At 36.8% G+C, this 22,552-nt stretch overlaps 1 protein-coding gene across 1 annotated transcript in view; it reads right to left on the reverse strand.

Annotated features, from left to right (window-relative positions):
• Positions 1-21,942, reverse strand: part of LOC135615240 (uncharacterized) — a 29,143-nt gene extending 7,201 nt beyond the window's left edge. Inside the window, exons 1-16 of the mRNA XM_065113469.1 lie at positions 21,603-21,942; positions 21,413-21,497; positions 20,513-20,552; positions 20,171-20,419; positions 18,200-18,299; positions 18,047-18,121; positions 16,420-16,518; positions 16,091-16,207; positions 15,892-16,007; positions 15,688-15,787; positions 11,162-11,517; positions 8,979-9,306; positions 8,537-8,754; positions 8,133-8,351; positions 6,236-6,422; positions 1,118-1,368 (exon numbers count right to left, since the gene is read on the reverse strand). Of these exons, the coding sequence (XP_064969541.1) occupies positions 1,118-1,368; positions 6,236-6,422; positions 8,133-8,351; positions 8,537-8,754; positions 8,979-9,306; positions 11,162-11,517; positions 15,688-15,787; positions 15,892-16,007; positions 16,091-16,207; positions 16,420-16,518; positions 18,047-18,121; positions 18,200-18,299; positions 20,171-20,419; positions 20,513-20,552; positions 21,413-21,497; positions 21,603-21,734 (2,672 nt within the window). The 5' untranslated portion in view covers positions 21,735-21,942. The remainder of the gene's footprint in view (positions 1-1,117; positions 1,369-6,235; positions 6,423-8,132; positions 8,352-8,536; positions 8,755-8,978; positions 9,307-11,161; positions 11,518-15,687; positions 15,788-15,891; positions 16,008-16,090; positions 16,208-16,419; positions 16,519-18,046; positions 18,122-18,199; positions 18,300-20,170; positions 20,420-20,512; positions 20,553-21,412; positions 21,498-21,602) is intronic.
• Positions 21,943-22,552: the final 610 nt, after the last annotated feature.

The following is a 22,552-nucleotide window of genomic DNA, read 5'->3' on the forward strand; positions in this document are numbered from 1 at the left end:
TTTTTATGGATTGATCCTAACTTCGAAAATGTTCTATCTCTAAAGCATTTTGTGACACAATTTGGTGACAGTTACAAATGAAATGCTTCTATTACTATTTTTTCTTCAGTAAAAATGAATATAAAAGGTAAATTATTCTCTAATTTTTTGGCGCATAGTTAAAACTTGTTTATTGAGCCTTTCACATGTTTAAAAGATAATGAAGTAGACTGTGACAGTATGAGAGTGCAAAGGAAGCAGTTAAAGGCTAAAAAAGAGTTATACTTTAATAATGATCAGAAGATTTAAAATATAACTTAAAATACAAGGGTGTTTAGACTTCTCGGACAGATTGTGGCATTGCTATATTTATTTCATAAAATGAGCTTCAGTATGAAAGTCATGACAGATGTCACGATCTGACCTGATGAGAAAAATGAGTTGCCTGGACTGTTTCTATCAAGGTTCGCAATACCGTACCATACCAATATTTCGACCTGGGCTCGGTACCGGTATGGTACGGTATACCGAGTGGTACACCCAGGTGTGCCGAGTACTGTAGCACTGCTACAGTGCTACAGTGCACTCGGACCGGTAACGGACGATCCTCGTACCGACAACCTTTCGGACCGGTACATACCGCCCATACCGGGCGGTACAGTTCGGTATGGCAGACCCTGGTTCCTATAAATATTTAAGACCAAGTTTGTAATAGCACACTCAACCAGTAAATATATCAGAATCTCTACCACCTTAAGATTAGACCCATAGCCAACAACTGGCCCATATTTAGGCCCTAGTAGACGGTATCTTGATGTCCAGTTTAGTGATGGCTCTACACCTATAAATATATGAATGAATGCATGACTACTAATGGTGCTTAAAATTCATAGCATATAGAAAAACTAAATATTTCATCCGAATTATGATCCTCATGGATGTGCAGCTGGCCAAATATTTTACAATCGAAAGTTCAATATAACAGTAAATTGTGTTCAATATTGAGCTTAAGTTATCCATGGTATTTATTATCCTGTCATACCCATATAAGTTGTGACAGATTCCAATATGTGAAACGAAATGTGCCAACAGATTTCAGATTATAATCAACGAACTATCATTACTAGCATGATCTTACCTGTCAATAAGCCAAAGGACCCCATCTCTAACACCAACCAGAATAAGAGGCCCTATGGGACGTTTCTGTTCTGGAGGAAACCGAGTAACTGCCACAGATACACCTCCTCCAGCAACAGCAACTTCATTCACTTTTCTTTCTTCCATCTCTTTTGGCAGAACTGCATCTTCCCCATCTACTCTCGATTGCTTGGGCAATGTTATGAATGGTGGTATAGAAGGGGCATGCTGAAAGGAGGCCAAGCGAACAACCTAAAAGAGGAGAATCATTCATTTATCAGGATAAATTGGGACATGATACTTGATTGTCATCATTGCAAGTAAACAACTTGACACTTCTGCCAAACTGTGATGTTGAAGCAAAATAATAAACTAACAAGAAAAAATAAAAGTTCATCACATCAGCATGTCAAAATGGATATTTTAAATTGACTATTTCAAGTTTGAACCTTGTTTTCCAATTTGAGTTGGATGACTAACTACAATGATTCAATGTCATAGAAATGACTACGTGTTCACAAAGGATGAAGAAATTTTTGGGATCTTTGTGACTACCCATTCTTTGAAGACACAACAAAGGTGAAGTAAAGAATGAACATGAAAGATAAGATTGTTACTCTGTAAGCAGCATCAAATTCTCCAAGACAGATAAAACAAACACAATAAGAAAGAAAAGAAACATATGTCATGAATACAAGAATATATTTTGTGCCCATGTCATTCATCTTTAAAGAGATGATTTTATATATGCCGTGCAAAAAATGCAAAATTGCAATTGCCATGGTTGTCCTCTACATTTTATATACCCCTTCAAAGGTGGTCTTTTTCCATGTATGCCTACTTAGTGAAATTTTGAAAGAATGTTCATCAAATTTGTGAACTTTAGATGGGTATTACGATATTTGCAAGGGCATCATGAAAGTTTGTGAACTTTTAGTGGGTAAGTGCTCTTTGCAACTGTCGAAAAGTTCCTGTGGAATCACAAGTAATCAGATGTATATGAATAACTACAAAATAAAAATGATGCATTGTATCACTGTTGGAAAAAACTTATTATATCATGTTTAAACTTTATTTTTCAAAGACGAATTATCTAGAAACAGCAACTTGAACAATGGACCAAGGTCATCAAAGAGGTGCAATGGTGCAAAGACAACATTTGAAAAGAAAGCAACATAGATGAGGAAAGGAGGTTCCTCCCCCACCTAGCCTACAGAAAACAATGTTGTGTTCCTGTCATTTTCATTAATTTTATGCCAACTGAAAATGCAGTTGATGCTACAGTCATCAAGTCTTGCATATGAACCACTAGGTTGCAAGCCAACAGGTTATCACTGCCATTCCATGTCTGAGCAGCAAAATACATGTCTGCATATATCATGCTAAAACTTCAAGTTTCTTGGGGCCTACCAGAAATGCAATCCTTTCTTAATGTTACATATAGCAACTGAAGAAGATATGAATGAGAAAAGCGCCTTCAAGCATAAATATCTATTTGTGGCACGCACCTGTACCAACCATTGTGGGACAGGTACAATATGTCCCACCAGAAGTCAGCTTTAATTGGATCAGAGACAAGGTAGAAAGGTGGGCATCATGAAACAGTTCAACTAAGTTCCACCAAGCACCAGTCACTCAGTCCAGCTTGACATACCACTCATCTCACTTTTTAATTATTTTTCCAAAGTATAGGGCAACACAGGTTGGTGAACTGTCTTGATCTCATAATAGTCCACCAGGTTATCAAAACCAGAATGGGAAGGTATATGAAACCTTGCCTCAAATATGCATTACTCAATGAGATGATTTTCGCTTTGTGGCTCTTCTGTTGCAAGTTGTTAAGCTTTTTTCATCATAGTTTGGTTTCTGAAGTGATATGTGACAATAGGATTTGGTCATAACATGGCTTGGGTAGATGATAAACTATCCCTAGTCCTATGAAGAATGCTATAAAACAACAACAAAGTCATAAAGTCTCAAATATTTGGGGTCGACTACATAAATCTTTTGCCGCAATTAAGAGATATGTACAGATATCTTCAGTTAAGAGTATTTAAGTTTTTTTTTATAGTTCTCATTAATATCTTTTTAGGTTTTCTTCTACCCCTTCCCTCCTCATATCACTAATAATAATTATTTAATCTCTTCTAACTACCATATTTGTAGAACTTCTGAGTATATGCTTAGACCATCTAAAACGATTCTTCCTCATTTTCTTCTAATCTATAGGTCATCTGATCACATTTTCATACTATTTTAAACAATTCTTCCTCATTTTATCCTCCATCGAAATGATACTTTACGAATAAAAATATTTTTTTATGTCCTTAACTCATCTCAATATTCACCTCAATATTCTCATCTCAACAACACAAACTTTTTGTATATATTATTTTTTAACTATTTGACACTCAAATTCTTAAGTCTTGATGTCCCTCGTCATTTTACCTATTCTATTTTTAGTCTATGAATAATATCTTCATCAATCTCTTATCTTCTTGAATAAATGATCCAAGATCCCTAAAACTATTACTTAATTAAACTTCTCATCATCCAACTTAACTATATCGTATGTCCTCCGATTCATTCATTCCTAATGTTACTAAAATTACATCATCTTAGTCCTATTTAATCTAAAACCTTGACTCAAGTTTAAAATCAATTCAATTTAGATTCTCAACAAAGTAAGAGATTAAGACAATATCATCAGTAAATAATATTAACGTACACAGTGATTTAAAAAACGCTAGGCGCTAGATGCCAAAAAGCACCAAGGTCCAAAAATGCCCGAGGCGCTAGGCGCTCGCCCGAGCGAAGCGAGACGCTAAAATATAAAAATATATAATATAATTAATAAATATAATTATTTAAAATTTTAAATAAAAATATGCTATTAAATTAAGAAAATCTAAGATACAAAATCACAATGTCACATTAACAAAAAATTTCAAATAAATAAAAATTAACAGTATTAAAATTAAAATAATATATTATTAATCTATTAACAGTATTGAAAATTAATCATTTCAAATAACTTAATAATATTAATAGTATACAGTATACGTATACTGTTAAAAGGAAGTGTAAAGGGGTGCTGAGCCTACTGATTGAGAAAAGAGGAAGCGGCGAGCGGCGACAACGGCAGCGGCGAGTGGCGACAGCGGCGATAGCGGCAGCGGCGAGCGACGACAGCGACGAGCGACGATAGCGAGAGCGGCGAGCAGCGAGAGGTGCGAGCGACGACAGCAGCAGCGTTTGCGAGCAACGACAGCGACGAGCAGCGGCAGCGGCAGCGGGAGCAGGAGCAGGAGCGGGAGCGGCGAGCGACCATAGCGGCAGCGTTTGCGAGCAGCGACAGCGGCGACAACGGCAGCGTTTGCGAGCAGCGACAACGGCAAGCAGCGGGATCAGGATCGGCAGCGACGAGGGTTAGGGTTCGATTGTCACTTATATCAGTTTTAGTTGGTTCGATTAAACCAACTAACCATCATAGACCGAACCAGACCTAAAATCCTGATTCGATCGTCTTGGTTAACCCAGGCGCTCGCCCGAAGCGCCCAGCACCTGGGCTCGGGCGAGCGCCCAGAACCTGGGCTCGGGCGAGCGCCCAGCACCTGGGCTCGGGCGAGCGCCCAGGCGGCGCCTGTTTGAAGCGCGCCGCCTGGGAGATTAGCGAGGCGCTCCGGCCTCGCCTCGCCTTGCCCGAGCGCTTAGGCAAGCGCCCGAGCGCCTTTTAAAATCGCTAAACGTACATAAGGAATATTTACATGTAAATAACTAGTAAGTTCATCGTGAAAAAAGAGACTTAATATGAAACCTTGATGTAGTCGTATACTAACAGGAATCTCACCGGACAAATTATCTATAGTTCTAATACTAGTTACTACATTATTAAATATATCCTTTATTAATCACTAATCAATATGATTAGTGGATCACTTTTCTTTCCTAAAACTTACCATAATAAATCTCTAGGAATTCTATCATAGTCTTTCTCTAGATCAATAAAAACTATATACAAATCTTTCTTTTACTCTCTGTATTTTTTCAGTCATTGTCTTAATAAATAAATAGCTTTAATCATCTAGCATAAAAACCAAAATGATTTTAAAAAATATTTACCTTAAATACTATCCTACTTTGGATTACTCTTTCCCAAAGTTTCATAATGTGTCTCATGATATTGTTACTAATTCTTGAGATGACACATTCCTTAGCTATAGAACCTTTATAGTATGACCTAGTTTAAGTTAGGGTAGCATTAGACGTCTAAGTTTCAAAGTTTGGTTATTCTTCACCGTTAAAAAATACACTTTTGCCACTTGAAGAAAGGGACAACAAAAGTAACCGCCAAAGCAAGCAAAATAAACTTAAAATTTATAGCCAAAGCTTCAAAATTGAGATCTAAATAACAATTCTTGCCCAAGATTAAGATCTTTCAAGTTTCAATTTATTTCTGCATTCTTCCTAGTGAGTGATTAACTTACTGACATATATAATTTCAAATGGCTAGCATCTGTTGAACATAAGAATAAGATGGACATATTATTTAATCTCACTACTCCAGTCATATCATTATAAATAAGAAAGCTGGTCCCATTTTGTCTCTGGAATAGCCCATTAATTAAAACCAACACCATAAGACAGTAGAGACGAACTCAATGACTATCTTACAACCTTATAACTTCATAGTGCAAACCTTCTTACTAAATGGGAGAAAATTTGACAAATTTCGATCAGGTATACATGCAGGTTTCTCACCCTAATCATTCCTGTCTTTAGTCTTTACCGTAAAAGTTGGCAATGGGTCAGGTTGAGATGGGGTAGTAAATAATTGATCATGTGTACCTAAGTAGCTTATTATACTTGGATCGTGATATAAATAGTTGTGCCTGAAATCAAATAATTATCACCTATCAATACTGGCAAATCTTGTATGTGTGGATAGCCTATTATGGATGACACATAAAAACTAAATATTGTAAATGTTCAAATCAACCAATATTTAACGGAGAGGTAACACAGTAGTATGTTGACATTAGGCAACCAATGGCTATACTTTAAACCAGTTCTACAGTCAGTTGTAAACTTAATATATAATAAAACTTAATTGGATCACCTGAAGCATTGGAGGCCTTAGCGAGATTCTCTCACTCGTGGTCACCTGTGGGCTATCAACTGTGATGAGTGCCAACTCCCCATGCTCAGCAAACACCCTACTTTGAGTTTCTCGAGCTTTCGTTTCCTCTTTTTTTTTCTTGGTTTCCAGATCGATTGGTGCAACTCCAGCGTCTACAAACACACACCTATAAGACATAAAGCAATTAGCATTATAGAGGTAAAGGCATTGTAAATAATATATTTAGTGAAACCAATCATTCATCTTATTTACGCTTGAAAACATTATTATTGATTTGTATATGGTAGGTGACTGCTAAACTGAGAAAATCATCAAACAAGAGAAATACTGCTATAAGCTGCATGACATGTTAGATGCCCAAACAAGGACAAGTTTAGCTGAAGCTAAAGGAATTAAGAAAAACTAGATACCAAAAATTGTTGATATAGAAGATGATAAAAACAATATTGGTTCTGGCAATAATTAGAGCAAGTTTATCTTGGAGAATACGGCAATGAAGTGTGTACCAAGGATAAAACAAAGTAACACATGCTAAATTTTGTGTCAGTTGCTTAAAATCTTATCATTCTGTTTTTACAGAGTTTTGAATAATAATGCAGAAACAAAAACATATAACACATTATACAAGCATCTGCGTAAGAATTTGTTAGCATTTGACAACATCAAACAAATTCCCAAAGATGCACCAATATTCAAGTTGTCAGATAAACTTTTTCAAAAAAATGGGTGAAGGATTAACATAGATAAAACTAAATGAAGCTAATTGATAACTAGATACCCATAATTGATAAACACAACAATGAGACCAATAAGCATTTGCTTTAATATTGCACTCTAGATCAGTTACTGCAGTAATAAAGAACACGATGCAATTAGATGGTGGGCCAACATGACAGGTATGTGGTCCATGATTCAGTAATGCAAGCCACAAATGCGACAGCAAGGAAAATGAAGTATGACTTGTTGTCATCAGAATGAAGATAAACAGGGTGCAGACTATTGTAGTAAAACAACAAAAAGGACCCCACACTGATGAGAGCCCCATACACCCTTTTTTATCTGTGTTTTTTAAATCTGCAGGAGCACATACATGCCACAGATGATATAGGTAGTTACTTTGTCTGAGTTACTACTTTCTGACTTCAAAATTTGGTTCACAGAAACAACAATGAAAGAAATTAAGTAGCTTCCCAACTTCTTTTGCAATTGGACTACTTTCAATCAAATTAACTTCAACATACAGACGCATCACAGAAAGGTACGAATTGAATGTCTTTTGTTCACCATGGAAAGAAACTTTGGCCAACATAGTACAAATCTTTGTTTTATCTAAGAAATAGACTCCTGTTTCATGATATTTAGACAGCATGAATACAGAACTTTGAATGGAGAACAACTTCCTAGTGCACCCGAGCTGGTCACTACAAGCAATTTTGTACGGTTATGGTTTGGTTTCTCCAGGGCACTCAATTAATGTAAGCATTGTCTGCTGCCACCACTGAAGCATGGGCACAGCAATTTTATGTCATGATGACTGTACATACAATGTCAACCAAAAATTTTAATCTTAATCTGGAACCAATTTCAGTAATATATTGATCTGATTAGCTACCAGCATAGAAGGGGGTACACTGACTCATATGCCCGGTACCAACCAAAAAAAGAATAAAAAGATTAATACCAATATGTATTGGACCATATGGTTGGACCAGTAGGTACTGGTCGCCATGCACTGTTCTTGAATCCATGGTGTCAAACACCATCCAAAGCACAGGAGTTGTGACCAGCACTTAAGTCCTTGACATACCCCATATGCATATGCGTCAGAACATGTTCGATGAAAACAAACTATATTGAGAAGTGATTTGTATCTTACTCGATTGTAGTTGGTGTAGCAACAAAAAGCTGCCTACGATGCCAAACAGCACCAGTAGCAAAAGAAATTGCCACATCTCCCAGATACCTATATTGAGGGCGCAAGGAAGATATAATAATGTACTGATGGTAAGCAAAAGCACAATACTCAACAGTTTGGTCCCATGCAGTCCACTCTGGCTGGGAGAGAAGACCGCTTACAGGCTGGTAGGTCTCCCAACTGCATTGTTTAAAATTTTAAATAATAATGAAGTCAACCATTAAACAAAAAGTATTAGTACAAACTACAGTTAAAACAAAGACTGTAATATACATATTATACAGCAATATACAATTGCAATCACTCAATTCAATAAACAAAATACTGAGAAAAAAATATCAAGTGTGCAGGAAAACTCATGCCACCTGTACAGCTGGAAGTTTTGTGGTGCAGCTTCTGCAGCAGGTTTATTGGAAGAAAAAGGATCATCGGCTGCAGCAAAAGACGACATAGCTCCACTATTGCCAAAGCCCGATAAAGGCATTGACTGAATTGTTGAAATGGCAGTTGCAGCCACAGGGCTGATCCTCCGTGATGTTCGATATGCAACACCAAGTAATGCACCACCATGCAAGCCAATAACCTTCAGAGAAAGATTTTTGAGACTTGAGATTCTAACATCTAATGCTACCAACTGAAACAATTGTTTGGAACAAAATGCATTTGGAAAAGGTCAATCAGAATAAAAAAAAGTACAGTAACCATAGAGTTTAAGCAGACAAATTAAAACACTACATATAAGAGCTACTCATCAGCATGTTTAAATGAAGAGGAACTCAGTTGCCGTAACAGCAAAAGACAACATACTGGATCACTACGCCCTTCAATAGACCTTGCCATGACATGTGAAGTCCCATCATCCAGCAAAATACGCACTTGCACAGTTGCTGCAGAAGCTGCACTAGCAGCTGCAGCAGCAGCTTGAGCAGCTGCAGCAGCAGCTTCTTTTGCTTTTTTAGAAGAACCCCCTTTAATAAGTGGTATTCGAGGAGGCAAAGCAGTTTCCACTAAAGCATATCTGTCACGGCATGTATCCCAAGCAAAAAGCTTCCCGGTCCCTGAATCTACAACCGACCAATCACTGGCCTTGTACACATAAAACGAAGGAATATCGGGCCATACAATTGCAACATACCTAAATAGATAAAAAAAAAAGGAGAGGAAATATTAGTACAACAACATTGACAAGACAAACATGAATAAGAACCATAAGGTAGATTCTCCTATTTGGTGTGCAAACAATAATTGTGAATTTATTATATGTTAATATTTGTAATTGTAATTAGATTCATAACAGAGCATGGTACATTATCTTCTACAGACAAAAAAAATTAAGACATTGAAAATTTTGGAGGCACTTGGAAGTTATAGATAATTCTTACATTGTTCAAAATGCAAATGTAGGAGAAATCTCCTGACAGATTAGATATGAACAGGTTGCTCTTAAAAAAGCATAATTTAAGCTACCAATGTATTTCAATTTGGAGGAAAACTTGAACTTTACAAGAAGATTTGTATAACATTGACCTTATTTCATGTAAACCTCCTACCTGATTAGATATGATCAGGCTATTCTTGGTCCTCTATTATTTAGGCCTTCCATCTTTCAAACTTGAGGGGTAGAGGAAGAACAGAAAAGTTATAAATGATAGAAAAAGCTTTGATGGCTCTCTGACTTATTTAAGACAAAAATAACTGGTTACAAAATACAAACAACAACAAGAAATTATACCCTTTTTAGAATCAGTTCTAGCCTTCTAGGACTATAAACTGGAGGCATTGTTTATGCTGAAAGTGCTAGTGAAGATGTTGAATAATGGACTGTGCAGGCTCCTCCCGCAATTTATTGTGTATGCATTTTGCATGCACATTCCATCTTTAGTCCTGATGATCATTGGTCAAGTCGGGTCAAGTTGAGGTGGAGTTAATATAGGGACAACTCAAGACCCTATCTCACCCAACCTACCAACAGATAAATCTCAAGAATTGAGACCTTAAGTCATTTGGTAGATAAAATTAGTTAAAATTTATTTTAGAAAGAAAACGACGGCTTTGTCAAAGTCAGGTCAGTTCACCTTTTATCATAAAACTAAGACTAAGTAAACTTGGCTTGGAAACATCCTAAACTGCCAATACGTCCATACTTTGCAAATTCCCATGGACAGAATGCCACCTTAAGCAGGCTAGACTTGGTCAGCTTAGATTGACCCATGGATCCAATTCGAGATTGCCACCTCTAGTTGGCTACATGAATATATTCCCTCAATCAATTGCATTAAGAACCATGTCATTGAATAATTTAGTGACCATTTTTTCCATTATCTCTTGGAAGATTTTAATCTCATTCTAACACCAATATCTTTAGGCAACTAGTAGAGTCCTGGTATAGTATCACATGTCTCAGTAGAGCCAGAAACACAATTAGGAGGTGACAGACGAGGAATATGTGGTTGCAGAGATGATCATAGGAGAGAGAGGCAGTAGAGAAGCTGCAAGGGAGAAAAAGGATGTAAAAGGCTCTATTTAAAAAAAGAAAATAATATCCCAGGCTTACTGCCTAGCACACCCGGCAAACACTATTTTGAACCAGACAGGGTTACCCAATCCACGTGCTGGTCATGTCTCAGACCAGTAAAATCTGACCCATACCAACCAGCACAATTGGTTTTTAAACATTGATCTCTAGCCAATTCTTCATTTGTTTTTCAGCTACCATGTTAAAACCACTATGTTGAGATCGACATATACTGCATAAACGCAGCATTAATGAGTAACTGAAGATTATTCTTTCAAAATTTTATGGCTCCAATAACTAGAAGAACTCAAAGAGTCTCAGAATCTAATAGACCATTCCATCTGCAAAAAGATTGAATTCAATTAATTCAAGACATTTTGTACAAGAAAAGTTAGATAAATGAACATATAACTTGAAAACAGTTGCCAAGAAAATTGTTCTTAACAAATAACACAAATTAAGAAAAGAAACTCACTTTCCAGAACTGCTTACAGAGAGAATGGAATATGAATCATGTGGAGCAGGTGTGCTGATGTGCTTCTTTGTTTGCTTAACAAGCAATTGTTCTGTTTCCGTCCTGGATCTTCCTGTTTCAGAGATGGTCCCAGTACTCCCAAGAGACGGATTAGCAGTGTTGGACAGCTGAAAGTTTAGTAACTTTAGCTCCCTTTCAACTACGTAAACAGCAGAATGTTCTCTGCTGCCAGGTGGTGTCGCTAGAGCAGTCACAGCTGGAAGAGCCCGTGCATCAAACTCACTTAAAATAACACCAATGTTGGTTCCTGTAGCCACAAGGTGTGGTTGCAATGGATGTGCAACCATGCAGTATACCTGCAAACCTACCCTTGTTTCAGGCATACTCCACCAAGACGACCAAATAAAGGTTCCATTTCCTATGCAAACACAAGCTAGAGAAATATTTCCAGGCTATTTATCAAGATTCTGAAATATTTCTTCATGAAAGCCAGAGAAATATAAGCAAGTAAACTTCCAGGTTAACTAAACTTGAAAAACTGCATACCAAACCAAATACTACTATCAGGTATTTCAATAATCTTGACGGATTCAGCATTTTGCTTTTGCTAAAAAATATGCATATATTTGTAAATTGTAATTTACAATCACAAGGTACACGTATGAAAATATCAGTTATATGGAGAATATTGCAAATGAAAAGATCATTCCAAACCTATAATAAAAGTTCTGCTACTTGATCCATGCTATTCCAAGCCAATATCTACTGTTTCAACTTGAGCAGCCTGCCTCTGACTATTTTATGAAGTCCATATTTAAGAGTCTAGAAAAATCTCATACTCTCAGCCAACAAAATTTTTCTTCATTGCATTAAAAAGATTTCATCATTGCCTTAAATTGGCCTTCCCAACTTGATAAGCATTTACAACAAGGGAACTTTAACAGCACTTGACAACCCAATTTAAATCCATTTGTGATCACTAAAAATTGAGACACTGGCATTGATGAGACAACCTGCTCCTGAACTGAACCGCAATATGTAATAAGAACCAATTGTAGAAGATGGGATTACAAGAAAAAGAAGATTAAAGGGAAAAGCGAAGAGCCAGCTACCATACAAAATTATGTCATTGTAAAACTCACAATGTGATTGTCTCTGTTTTGTTCCAACTAAGAATGCTTTAAAAGAAAAAAATAGCTGACAGATAGATTAGTCATATTGTTAGTACCAAGAATTAAAATTTTATACCGTACCGGAGTTTCGAGATTCGCTTGGTACGGTACGATACTATATACCGAGCGATATATTTCGATATACCGCTCAATATATATATGTATATATATATATATATATATGTATATATATAATCGTTTTCTGCACCGTCGCCTCTCTTCTATCCACACGAGGTGATGTCGCTGAGGCGATGTCCTACAAAAATGAGGTGACATATATATATATATATATATATATATATATATATATATATATATATATATGAGAAAATCGTTTTCGCAAAGGCGATATCGCCTCTCTTCTCCCCGCGTCATCGAGGATTCTTCTCCCCGCGCAGATGAGAAGTCATCGACAAACGAGGAGAGAGAGCGGCGCCGATCTCCAGATTCTCTTCTTCTCCCTTTTCTTTCTTCCCCTTCTCCCTCTTCTTTCTTCTCCCTCGATCATCGCCCGATTTAGGATGATAACAAGGCGAAAACAGCCCCAATCGACGATACCGCCCGATAGCGAGCGGTCCGTGTACCGGTCTACTGGCGAACCGGTACGTACCGCCCGGTACGAGCGATATCATTCGAAATTAAAAACCTTGGTTAGCACCTTCCTTCTAACAGAAGTAGAGTTGTTTTAGGAGAGGTCAGACAATGATAACCTCCAAAAAACAATGGCCTCGATTCTACCATGTTTATGATTCCTATATCAACTCCAATAGAACAAAATTTGTTCCCAATCAATTGGTTCCAACACCCACTAAAATGAAATACAAAACACAATACATTTGACCCTCCTTTAACAGCAAACGAAACCTGTGAATTTTCAATGCACAACAAAATTAAAAAAATAAGACAAAATAAATCTAACCAATTGGTTCGATGATGAAATACCATGAGTGAATATATACAAATCCAAATCTGCCAATGCTAGTCACACACCTTCAAAATATTCTAACTACCACTAACCAATGAATTAACCAGAAAACCTAGATTACCTAATAATTCTTTAAGCAAAAGACTGGTGAGGCCTATGAATTTTTATTTTATTAAGAAATAATAAGAATACTTCAAAATTTCCAAAAGTACAAAACTAAAATAAAAAGAAAAACTAAATGAGGAAAGGCATGGAGCAAGGGAGAAAAGTGAGGAACAGATTATAGACAAAATTTTTTAGAATAAGTTAAATTAAAAAAGACAAATGAAGAGAGCAGATTTAGCATTGAAGAGGCTGATTAAGCAGGGAAAAGAAGGACCAGCTAGAAGTCCTCTTAGTCCATTTCAACCTTTGTCATCCTGCCAAAAGAAAGTCTTATGGCTCACTTTAAGTTACCAATAGATAGCCAAAAAGGAAACCATAACACAAAACTGAAGCCACAAGTGACCCTCAGCTTCACTATCCAAGGAGAAGGGAGACAGAATTCTGAAATGAACCAAGTAGTCCTCTCCACAAGCCAGGCTTCCTGCCCGAAACCAATGGTCTGGTAAGCAAATGGACAGGCATGAGCAATAAAATTATTTGGACAACCAAGCTTGGGCAAGAAAACTAAATCCTAGTCAAAGTTTATGTCAGGCCTTCTCATATGCTTCTGAAGCCTGCACTAGCATTAACAAAATGATATGATCTTCTGCACATCACATAGGGGTTTGCTTCAGTACGTCCTAATCTATCTGATCATTATAATCGGAAAGTACCCTGCAGAGGAGAGATGTTGCAGATAATAAAAGCCAAAAAATCACTTTACATATTTGTTTTTTTTCTTTAAAGCATTACAAATTTATACCCAGTTCTTTAGGTTGTTCCTTATGGGAAAACCAGTTTCCTATTATATCTCAAAAGTCCAGATATATGTGTGGGAATACCAGTTTCCTATTAGGTGATGTATCACATTTTTTTTTGTAATTTACATATATGTTTATTATACATATATATATATATATATATATATATCTAATTTTACATATAAATCTAATATTAAAACTTAAAAGAAACAAGAGCACAGTTATTAGGTGGGCTAAAATTTTGACACTACGACTATGGATCAGATCTCACTTCACACTAATTATTATTTAATTTTTAATACAGCTAATTTGAACTTAGGTGACCATGCCTGAGCCTCAAAAAAGCATTGCAGCATGGATTTAGGCAAAAACAGGACCAATAAGTGAGGCCAAGTTTAGACACGACCAAGTAGGTTAAAGGCAGGATTAGAGCCCTAGTTATCCCACTATGACCAGAAAAACTGAGAATCGAACCATTAACCAATCCAATTCAATTATTGGATCGGATGTGTTGAAAAACTGGAATGAACCAATTGACCCAGATGGCCTTTGGATAACCAGCATGAACCGACCGTGTTATGTAAACCCTTAATTATTTTTTATTATTTGTTTAAGAGGGCATTTACATTAACCATGAAATTAGGGTTGTTGTGAGAAATAAATTAAAACCAAACCAATTTAGTGTAATTACCACCAACATTTAGGTTCATAATGTTAGTTATCATTTTTATCATTTTTCATATAACTTTTTTAATTAGTTTTAATATTTTATATCTATATATATATAATTTTAAATTATTTAATATATTTTAAAATATTTTTAATTAACATGTGGTCTGACCAGTTGACCCACCGATTCTGCCAGTAACCCAGTGACCTAAGACTTGACCAGGTCGCTTCCCGTTCAGTTCTGATAACTACCTATCAGAGCCTGAAATGTCCTTTATACCTCAATGAAGTATTTAGGAAGTCACCTACAATCGATCTCATAGTGAAACTCAAAATAAACAATCAAGTAGTCATCAAAAAACAACAGATTCAACACAACGCCCTTAGATCCATGCTTGCAAGTGATCATCAATCTGGGTGGTTTACTGAATTTCAAAAGTTTATAAATTCGCTAAAAAATTGCAAGATGTACCCTAATGTAGCCTAAGATTTTATCATGTTCATATAGTTTCGACTTGATTGCAACTTCATGATTGGTACAGCAATCTACTGTCATATCATTAGCACCTCTCATGAAGACAGGTTCATTAGAACATAAAGGCATCATCAATCAATATTTAACATTTGAAAGAGAGGTTTCTGCTCCATTTTCTCACAGGTACTAACAGGTACTTGGCCAAATTGAACCTTTTTAATCAGGCAATGAAGGTGACATGTAATTGGCTGTAACAAAAACATCCTTGTAGTTATAAGCTGCAATGTCAAATAAATACAAATGACAAACAAAATAGGCACCCCTATCACAATACAATATATATGTCCAATCATTTAATCATTAGAAACCTAATGGCGTACCCTCAGTTTCTTATTAGGTGCAAGAACTTGAGGAGGAACAAGTGATGACAATTCACACAATGGCCTTGTCAAAGCCGAATAAGTTGGATGCTCAATAGCCCTGTCATTTTAAAGCCAAAAGAAACCATAATGCACCATGACATATGCTGATTTAAGATAAAAAATGCATAATGGATCAAACTTAAACAAAGAGGGGATGCATACCAGATATGAGAATCTTTAACACAAGTAAGAATATCAAGGTTTGGGGCTCGGGGATGGCACCAAGATGCCACACTGTGACAAGCAAGTTTTGGAACTGGTTTTATTCGCCTAAGTTCCTGTATAAAATTTAGAGTATTACTGCAACAGAGACGGAGAGATACTTACAATGGTATATGAGCATCAGGTCAAAATACGATACCTTGAATGATATAGTGTCCCATATAGCTAAAGTTTTATCAGCACCAATAGTAATGAGTTGTGGTGCACTTCCCATCACCCTTGAAAGCTCAACAGCCACTACCCCTCCATCATGTGCCTTACAGAGGTAATTGCCTAAAGTTTACTCAGTCTAAACTATACAATATTTGTTCCATTGTAATTTAGATATAGAATAATGACATATCCTTCAACCGGAAGGAAACAAAGGGATAAATCGAGAAATATGAACCAGATAAAGGCAACAAAGTTTTCTTTTTTTAATAAAACCACCACCAATAGAAAAGGAAAAAGGAAAAGAAGATGAGTTACCTTTAAACTAAGCTTGGGCACAAGTTCCCGTGAATCATGGATGTGGTCTGCGCTCCATAATATAAGCAAACCATCACTTGCCCCAGAAACTAAGAATGCCTGAAAATGCAGACTAAAATTACATGACAGTCCACATAAAAGGCACAACAACATGGACATACATGAAGAACCAAATGATTTTTCTTAATGAACTTATTTCTTAATGCAGATAAATGCCTCCCACATTTATCTTCACAGACTCGCGTCCATGAGATCAGACATGTAGCATCTAGTTTTTTTTCTTTTTTTTTTCTTTAACTTTCTACCACTGGGTTTGTCAAATGTTGAAGTAACCAAGGATTGCCACATAACATACTGAGCATTTATCATATACACTTACCAGGGCTTGAGCTGATTTTCCAACATGAGGTGTGGTGGTTTTCTTAACAATGCCTGTCACATTCTAAGTCTCATACCTACCAGAATCTTTCAGGCTAGCTGCATACTGGCAGCATTTCTGATCAATGTCAGAAAGAAAAGTAACCAACCTATATTAGTTGATCATGCATCAAACATGCATTTTTTTCTCTCCCTAGATCAACCATGATAACCACTCAGAATAGGCAGAGATACTGTGTGGTCCTTAGATAAGAAGGCAGGAAATGGCAACCATTTTAGAGTTTTGAACATCTTTAAAGTCCATTAATGTTCTCATACATAATAACTCAATACACCAATCTATATGCAAATTTGGATAAGCCAAAATAATAACAGATCCTTGCAACTCCATCACATGGTTCACATGTACTTTAAAGGTACTGAGAAATGAAATTTTCTTGACTATTTTGGATTGTTTTGCAATGTTGTAGGCTCAATGCATACACAATAATAATACTTTTTAGAAATCTTTGCCAAAATTCTGGTGCAATTAGTGTTTTGATCTGCATTTGGTTTTATTCCTCTCATATCTTTTGATATCGAAGTTCAAAGTTCTCATTGAAGACAACAACCCACATAGTACAGAATCTAATCACTCAAGTACCAACCAAAACAAGAAAATAACAATATTATAATATTTATCCATTCATTATCATAGATATTAAACTGCTAATAAAACTTAATTATCTCCAGCATTGTTCGTCTTATTGGTCCATACCGGTATATCGACCAACCATTGTTATGGTACATACCAATCTATTGATATACGGTACGGTGGGATATTCCAACAGACTAATTTGTACTGCCCCTATCAGTCCTCTATTGGACCGGTATGTACTGCCCATACCGAGTGATACACCACAGCACGGTAAACCTTGATCTCCAATCCCCACATTGTATATCAGTTTACCCTTACAAATCCAGCAATGAAATCTGGTTTATGACAAATAAGCAAACATTTTTCTGCTTTGAGAATTGTTACTCCTGATGCAATAAAAGTAACTTGTACAAAATCTTAAAAGGGAACAGAGCTTAAAAGCACAAAAGAAAACAGCTCAAAGTTGTTATCATTTCTTGCTATCTATGGAGGACCATAGTCATGTCATTTAGTGAACAAATAAATTTGTAAAATCACCAATAGGAATTTAAGACAGAAACATAAATTTCAAATAAAAAAAAGTGAAATAAAATAGAACACAAAAGATATTACCTCACCACTAGATGCCACAAATGTCATCAAGCAAGTGATCGATCCTTTATGGCCACCAGTATACCTACGGATGAGCTGTAAAGAGAAACTCTAGCTGACATGTTCTAGTAGTGAAGGAAAAAAAAAATTATGGCATAGTGTAGAAGTCAAAACCTTCCATGTTATCATTGACAGAACTCTTATTACACCATCTGATCCACCAAAAGCAACAAGTGGGCCATCGCCAGTAGCAGATCTGGATAGAAATTCCATACTGTAGAGAAATACAACGTCAAGATGCTTCTCTATAGATACAGTTAAACCAAAAAAGGTCAATGGTGAATACGAGCACCAAAACTCAGCTTAATGCATCACTTTCTTTCTTCTTTGTTTTCTGGGTGGATTAACTTGACATAATAAAATGTAATGCTATGGGAAGGCATAACCTTAGTAAGACACCAACATTTAGACCAATATTATCAAAAAAAAAGGCAACAACTTAGTAAAAGAGTAACTTTAAAAGTAATATTCTTGACCATGGTTCGCCTTACCGGTCTGTATTAGTATACTGACCGGCTGTTGATACGGTACATACCAAACCATACCTACGTACTGACATGTGGTATGGTAGATCATATCGTCAAACCAATATGTACTGCCTATACCAGTCCCCTATTAGACTAGTACATACCGCTCGCACTGGACAGTACACTGTAATCCGACGAACCAAGGATTGAAATATTGTACCGTACCGGAGTTTCGACATTCGCTCGATACGGTACGGTATACCGAGCGATATACCGTTCGGTATATATATATATATATATATATATATATATATATATATATATATATATATATATATAATTCGATGACGTCGCTTCAGCAACATCACCTCTCTCCTCTCCCCAGGCGAGGCGACATCACCGAGGCGACGTCGCGTCACCTTTTTCGACAACATTGCCGAGGCGACATCGCGTCACCTTTTTCGACGACGTTGCCTTTTCCCGCTAGAGAGAAAGAGGCGACGTCGCATATTTATATTTTATATATATATATATATATATATATATATATATATATAATACCGCTCGATAGCGAGCAGTCCGTGTACCGGTCTACTGACAGACCGGTACATACCGCCCGGTACGGGCGGTATTATTCAAAATTGTAATCCTTGTGACAAACCTTGTTCTAGACAGTAAATGTAATAGGAATATCCAAGCTGAATGCTAAAGGAATCAGCAACAATTTCCTCTACCAACTCAGCTATAGGCATTGGGATATTGTTAAGCAAAAAGAAATAGAAGGAATACGTCTCAAGAGAACCTCACAAAAAAAGAAAAACTTAAACTTACTAGCCACTGAAAAGCAATGATTAAAACCAGATAGGATGCCCAACTTTTATTGTTCCAACCAAGAAATGACATACAAACTCAAACACAATTTGGCCCAGCCCTTTTTCGACCCTAGAAATATGCTCTTGCACTTCCACTACTTCAGAAAGGGAGTGACATGAGAAAATTATCCATACATCTTCTCTATATCCTTTTCTTTTTTTTGTAGATACGTTTTCTTTCTTAATGCTTCATTTTATTTTAATATCCTTTTTATTTTGTATTTGTTACTGAAGGTTTATCGAGAGGTCTAAGTCATGTAAGGCATACAACATTTCTTTCAACAAATATCACCTTTTTGACATTAAAGTCACCAAAACCTAAATAATTAGACCAAACAAATAATAGTCTGAAATCATTAGACTTAAGCATGTCAATAAAGACGATTGAGACTCAAAGGTTTACAAAGACTTGTTTATCAAGTCCTAATAACACGTAGAAAATTGCTTATGTCGCACCTTTTTCTCATCACATTTTAAAAAGAAACTATAATTAAGTAAAATTTTCTTCTGACCCATGAATCTGCATTATCATTTGGAACCAAATTACATATTCAACATAGGGAAAGTGAAAAAAAAATGTATTTATTTATGCAGAAGGATACAAAAAAAGACCTGTGTATATTATGCTTAAATGCACTTATTCAAAAACAAGAAACCCGCTCTAAGCAGATGCATAACAGTCCATAGGAAATATAGTTCTGATGCATCTGTAATCCAATGAAGAGGGTAGGAACAGTATGTCATACCATAGAAGAGATCTGTTATCAAGCTCTTGTTTAGGAACATCACGGCCTCGCATAGTTACCAAATCCAAAAATATGGCTTTGTTCTCACAGCAAATGACGAGAAAATGTCTTCCTCTAGTGGATGGTACAGGTGAACTAAAAGCAGAGGAATGCTGATTGGCAGCAGATGGGGCTTCAGCAGCTGCAGAACGATTGCGCCAGTGTTGCCAGTATCGCACATCATCATCATAGAAACCAACTTGCTTCACACTAAAGTGATTGCAATTTTAAGTTTCTGTAAAGTTTGTGAAAGGCCAAGAAAAAGTAAACAGAAGAAAGTTAAAATCCAATAAATTTAATTACCTTCCTCCACGTATAGCCTCTGTAGGTTTTCCTTTTGGCTCTGTCAGCATAATGAAGGTAGACCTTAGAAAAAAACAAATATCCACGAGTGCAAATAATTGATAATTTAAAAAGATCAGTCTAGTTTCTGAACAGAACAGGAAAGCAACCGTACTCTAAAAATCATTGCCATCAGAATTACTTAATGGAACAGAAATAACACTGAAAAACACTCTACAACTACTACGTGCCACATCTTTACGATTATTAATGATCTAGATCCAATATGCTTGAGTAAAAGCTAATCCACTTCACTCTTCTTCAAGGACTCTGCCACCTGAACAAGGTCTAAATAACATATATTTGTTTTCTCCAGCCTGAATGGTGACATATACAACTATGCCTATTGGTACATATCCAACCTTGTACATATATTAGCTGATAAATGTGAAGGACAGATTGTTAACTTGCTATCAGTGAGCCAGTGTAAAAAGAAAGTTCAATTAGCGTGCTTGGATATTGAAATCATCATGGGAAAAAAAATGAACTATTGAAGTATCTGTTAGATATATAATTTCTTGAACAAGTTTTTCAACATCAATATATATCCCAAACAAGCCAGCCTACTGCAAGGTTCCTAATACAAATAGGCATTGGCTGGCTTGGCATATTGAGACACCTCATGTGATAGTGATCCAAGGTGCAACACCTGAACTCAACACAGGGAGAGGAACTCTGATTTCACTGGAATAACTAATATTTCAATATAACTAAAACTGATAGACTCGAGAAAACTAAGACTGCCACTCGAATTAGCCCATACTTGTCATGCGAGCCGACAATCATTAATCCAATAACGAAAATTTAAGCATCCACCTAAATCAAACTAATGCATGAACAGAACAAAGTCCTTTTGCGTACCAGTTTCTCCTTCGGCGAGCTTCTCCAGCTTCGTCCCGACCAACCGCCGCTCGTCGACGCCGCCTGCCTTCAGTTCATAGATCACCTGTCAAGAACAAGACCAAAGACATCAAGATCCGCCATAAACCCTAGAAAACAGTCAGATTCCACTCCCAAAAGAAGAAAGAGGGCAGAGTCGAGATTCTTGGACCTGGCGGTGTTCCCAATCCCAGACGGAGACATGATCGGAATCGTCAGAGGTGACAAGCCAGGGATGGGTCGGGTGAAGCTGGATCTTGACGATCTTGCCGTTCGTCTGGCGGAAGGCGCGCAACCGGAGCATCTTTCACCCCCTCTTTCTCCCACCGATCTCGCCCTATGAATCAAGGAGGGGAAAGAACGCCAGATCCGAGATGTAGAACTCACAGCCTTAGATCTTGGATCGGGGAAGAAAGGGCTCGGTGGGAGATCGCCATCACTGAAGATCGGAGGCAGGATCTCGGGCTCGAGGCGAATGGGGGACGGCTTCCTTGGTTTTGAAGTTTTAAAGTTGGGCTAACATATGTTGGACCAAACGCAGAGCCCATTTCGGCCACAGTGGGTGGAGGGTTAAAATAGTATAGTGCAATTGGCGTAGACAAAAATATGAAAATATGTAATCGTTACAATGATTTTGATTTTTTTTTCTTGATCTATTTTTTTTTTAGTATGTACGAGACATGTTCTTACAGCCACTCGAATCAACCGCATAAGATCTTTGTCAGCACCTTAAAGCCCCAAATGGAGCCCTCCGTGTAACCAATAGAGTCGACCCGCCCAGTGAGAAGGTAATCCCGTCATCCATGGGTATTACACGTGTGCCAATCTCGAAATCGGACCCCTCTTAACACGATGCCAACATCTCAAATTTATTGATTTATATTCTTACAGTGACATCCGGAGGTTGTAAATTTTGTACTGATATAAATATAACTTTAATTCATACGCTATAAAGAACTTACGAGGATAAATAGCAGGATCATTACTCTGAAAAATATTACCTTTCAATTGGCAACCATCTTGTATACGAAGCTCTTAAGACAAAATGGCCAATCAAATGAAGAGACGGGAGAATGGGAAGCATTACATGCAATGGGCAAGTGGAAAATAAGCACTCTCATT

This window comes from Musa acuminata, chromosome BXJ2-6, assembly GCF_036884655.1.
Source record: "Musa acuminata AAA Group cultivar baxijiao chromosome BXJ2-6, Cavendish_Baxijiao_AAA, whole genome shotgun sequence".
Lineage (NCBI taxonomy): Eukaryota > Viridiplantae > Streptophyta > Magnoliopsida > Zingiberales > Musaceae > Musa > Musa acuminata.